Source organism: Octodon degus, unplaced genomic scaffold (genome assembly GCF_000260255.1).
Source record: "Octodon degus isolate 3935 unplaced genomic scaffold, OctDeg1.0 scaffold00166, whole genome shotgun sequence".
Taxonomy (NCBI): Eukaryota; Metazoa; Chordata; class Mammalia; order Rodentia; family Octodontidae; genus Octodon; species Octodon degus.
Window position 1 is genome coordinate 4716031 of NW_004524742.1, and position 4460 is coordinate 4720490.

General features: G+C 47.2%; 1 protein-coding gene across 1 annotated transcript; it reads right to left on the minus strand.

The window, feature by feature from the left end:
* Nucleotides 1-892: 892 nt before the first annotated feature.
* Nucleotides 893-3856, minus strand: LOC111813143 (formin-1-like). Its single transcript, XM_023703236.1, has one exon. The coding sequence runs from the start codon at nt 2855-2857 to the stop codon at nt 893-895; it is 1965 nt and encodes a 654-aa protein (XP_023559004.1). The 5' UTR covers nt 2858-3856.
* Nucleotides 3857-4460: the final 604 nt, after the last annotated feature.

Here is a 4460-nt window from a genome sequence, read left to right on the forward strand (position 1 = left end):
TATCACATTACAAACCATTCCCTAGGCAGACGTTGGCCATCTGCTGTTACAGGACTGCTGAACAGGAACATTCCCTACACAATGGCAGACAAAACCCTAAGCACCTGGCCATGATGGCTTAAAAATACAGTGGATATAGGCTTGGTACTCCTTTTTGAACTTACAAAAATTAGTTTCATGTAAAATTTTAAATTCCACAAACATATGAGGGAGATAGACTCCTTATCATTTTTCCATAAGAAATAATGTTGCCCCACCCACAGTAGCAACCCTTTAAGTGAAATCTAACTTTAGAATAGATACTGACTTCATACTTACTTCAGGGAACTAAACAGAAAACAGAGAAAAACCAAAATCTGACCCAACTTTCTTTAAATTAAACTGAATTACTTATGGTAAAAATATATTTTGCTATAAAATAATGGCACTTATGGGCCAGGGATATAACTCAGCTGCCTAGCACCTGTCTGGCAAACACAAGGTCCTGAGTTTAATTCCCAGTACCAAAAACAAATAGCACTTACAAAGGAAAATAAAACAAACAAGAACCTGTGACTGCAGACAAGAGTAAAAACACAGTGAACTTTGGGGATTCTGCTTGGAGAATCGCTACAATGATTCCAGCAGCACATACAGGAAAGTTTAAGTCAAGGAGCCAGGAAAATGGCCAGAAGCAGGGACCTGCAGCTACTTCTCCCTGCAGCTCCTGTCTCCTTACTCCCTGTGCTAAGCAACCATGGCAGCAACTTTAGAATATGCCAAAATAAATGGATAAATAAATAAACCAGAAAACATTTATGAAGTATTTCTTCCAGAAACAGCTATACCTCCTACCATCTCCATACTGCCCTGCACAACCACTACTTTTCTTGTTACTGGATGCGCTAACAGGTCAGTTACTTCCATTCCAATGTTCACTGCCCAGCCTCTGAAGACAAACACTCACACTGCACCCAAAGACAGAGCCAAGCATCTTAAACAAGCACTGACCTGGAGACGCCTGCTGCTGAGGCTGAGCTGGGGTCTTCCCTGGCCCCAAGCTCCTTTCCAGAGTCTCCCCAGGTACCAGCCGAGGTTGGCCTGCGCTGATGGAGGCTGGGCTGGCTCCTTCGGTCTCCGTGACCCTTTCAGAAGATGGTGGCTCCAATGTGTCAGAAAAGGAGGGCTCTGAGAAGATATCACTCTGTCTACCAGGAGAGTCATTAAGAGCCGCTTCTGTCTCTCCAGGCAGTGGAGGGAGCAGGAGGACCCTGTGGTGCTGTTGAGGGCTGGGACACCTTGGATGGAGAGGTGAGGGAGCAGGTGGCAGCTGCTTGTGTGGTGGCTGCTGGGATGAATTATTAAACCCCAGGCCAGGAGCTGCTGGGAGTGGGGGCGACTGCATCCTCTCATCACCTCTGCATTGTGAGGAGCCAGGATCTGCAGTGCAGGGTGGATCTGGAAACAAGGTTTTGTGGCCCCTCTGGGGTACCCCAGCTCTCCTCTTACTTCTGGTTTCTGGGAGGTCATGGGTGGCCCCGGTGTTGAGGGGGACACCCAGCCTCTTCCCTTTGGTGGCTTCATCCAACTTCTCACTCTCAATCACCTTCAGGAGGACCTTGTTCACAGCCCCGTCAGCACTGGCTGGTAACCTAGAAACAGAGGTGATTTCTCCGGCCAGCGGCTGCAGTGGCCTGGCCCCTTGCTGCTCCTTGCCCTGCGGCCCAGAGCTATGAGCCTCAGCCTTCGTTCCTGGGAGGGTGAGCAGGTCCACTTTGGGAATAAATTCAACTTTGACCTCTTGGTAAGCAGCAATTTCTTCCTCAACCTCAGGAGGCATGTTAACTACTCTTTGCACCTGAGTGGACAGATCCTGGACTTTGGCCACCACTCTGGAAACAGGTTTTCTCCTGCAGGTCTGCTCAGCCAATTTTCCCAGGCCAGCCCTCTGTGCTTCTGGATGCTTCTTAGCATCCTCCTGACTTTCAGGCAAACCTGTCTGTGGATGCTCCAGCCCGTGAGGCCTGCTGGGTGCATCTGGGACACCATCGCCTCCTGCTTCTGTGGAATGACTGTGAGCGGATGGTGTGCCTCTTCCAAGGGCAGGTTGCTCTGAGACCATCCCAGAGTTCGCAGAGCCCAGGTCTGCACCCGGTGTCCAGGGGATCTCTGTGGGGCAGCTTTCTCTCCTCTGCAGGGAACATGTAAGCACCCCATGTGGAGCCAAGTTTCCCCTTTCCTCTAGAAGCCGATGGTTAAGCGGGACTCCTGAAGGAGGAAGGCAATGGCTGGAACAGATCTGGCCCTTCCCCATCTGAGGAGTGGATTCCTGGCCTCCACGCCCTTTCCTTCTTGTTCGCTTCGGCACATCAAAGCTCTCTCTCCTTCCGCCAAGCCTCCGGGGCTTTCTGCTCCCGTGGGCACTCCTCTTATTGAGCGGGCCCACAGAGGGCTCCCTCCACAGATCCCCAGCGCCGTGGGAGCAGCTGTCCTCAGGCGCCAGTCTCACAGACAGCTCCAGCAGCTTCCCCTCCTCGTTCCCCATGGAAATGCCTAGGATGTGGTCCGAGCTCCGCAGATTGGCCAGCAATCGCTCCCTCTCTGCTGAGAGTTTGTATAGCTCAGTTAGAATGTCTTTCGTGGGAGTCTGCTTGAAAAATATGTCGCCTGGAAGTTCGTTCTGCTGCTGACTGAGGCTGACAGTGTCTGACCCCTCCCTGACTTGGTAGCAGTTATGAAAACCTTTATTGGATCTGTCTAGAATTACGGTGCCCTTGTATGAAAATCCTCTGACTTCCCCCTTTGGAAGACAGAAGCTGATGTAGCAGAGTTCTGTAATGGGTTTACGCAACTGCAGGGTGCAATGAGTGCCTTCCATTATGCCTACCTAATTATTCATGCCTTGGAGATGCTGGTCTGTGGTCAGGCTTCCCAGGCTCCAGCGGTGAGGCATGTGACGGTGACTATGCAGAGAAGGCAGCTGACAGTCATCTCCAGCAATGAACCAGCCTGTTAGAGGAATAGGGGAAGAAAGCAGCTGTTCTAACAGAGTGTATAAATCATATACCAATTTAAATCAAAGTATCACCACAGCTTGTCCTTCCTGTCTGGCTAACTTCAAGCAACTCAAGTCATCGGCCCACAGCCAGCTCCACTCTCCTCTCTGCTCCCTACTCCCATCTCACTCTGCGCTAGGTGGAGCCTTCCTACAACTGAGAGCCTGAGAGCCAGGGGCTGTTCTCTCTCCCCTATGGGGATTCACCCTGCAGGCTAGATCAGAGTTTACAATCCTCGGTCAAAGAGAGCCATCAAACTTCCCAAAAATCCGGAGGAAGTGACTGCGAGGTCCTTAGAAAGCATAACTGTCCAAATAACTTATGTTCACAATATTATTTTGGAAAGCCTTCATACCCCCCACAAAGCACCTTCTGAGATTTGAGATTCATTATCTTTTCAACTTAAAGAGCAGAATGAAAGAAAGGCCACTAACATAAAGTTAAAGTGAAATTTAAAAGTTTAAAATTTGAATGAGTAACTCAGGAGGACATTCAGCCAAGTTCTGCAAGGTTTGGTTTTGGTTTGATTTTTGTATCGTTTTTCTTTCTCTACTCACTCGCCTCTTTGCAGCCAAGTTCAGTGATGAAGAAAATGCTTCTGCGCTACGTGGGTTTTTAATGATTCACCAGAGAGGAGCTTGAAATGTCCCCAATTCAGGGAAGAGAGCTGTTTACTCTTATGATTTGAGGGGCGCAGAAATGGATAAAATTTACACACAGGGACATGAGGCATAAAATTCTGTATTATAGTACTTTATTTCTTAAATTCATGTATTTGTTACCTTCTAGTCTTCCTTGCTTAAAATAAATCCCTCTGGAATTGGTAACAGAATAACCATCTATTAGCCATTGTTATCTTCAATGAATTAATCTCAGATTTTTTTCTATCTAGTTAGAAAGATACATAAAAGTACAATCTGAATGAACAGAAATTTTGAATTATGAATTCCTTGAGGGAGACAAATAAAAGTAGTAATGATAAGATGACAGCTAAAAAAACCCAAGTCAACATCTGGTCGACACAGAGATGTCAGGAGGGCTCAGAGTTTATATAATTTCAAATAGGAATAATACTGCTTCTTTTTCCAAAAGCCACCTTGCCAAGAGACAGAATTCTTAAATATTGAATATATATTCACATGCGCTACCATTTTGTTTTCTCCTTTCTTTCTTTCTTTCTTTCTTTCTTTCTTTCTTTTTCTTTCTTTTTGTTTATTTTGCTTCTTTGATTGTTTGTTCTGAGGTAGTATCTCTGAATGTGGGCCAGGATAGCCCCAAACTCACAATCCCTCTTCAGCCTCCCTCTTGGCTGGGACTACAGTCTGCACCATCACACCCAGCTTAGAGGAACAAGAAAAGGAGACACACAGAAGAGATCAGAGGCCAGCACAGGCCTTGACATCCCTACATACATGTAAGACACTG

Coding starts and splice junctions, on each gene's coding strand:
- LOC111813143 (XM_023703236.1), bottom strand. CDS start 2,857: ATGGAAGGCACTCATTGCACCCTGCAGTTGCGTAAACCCATTACAGAA.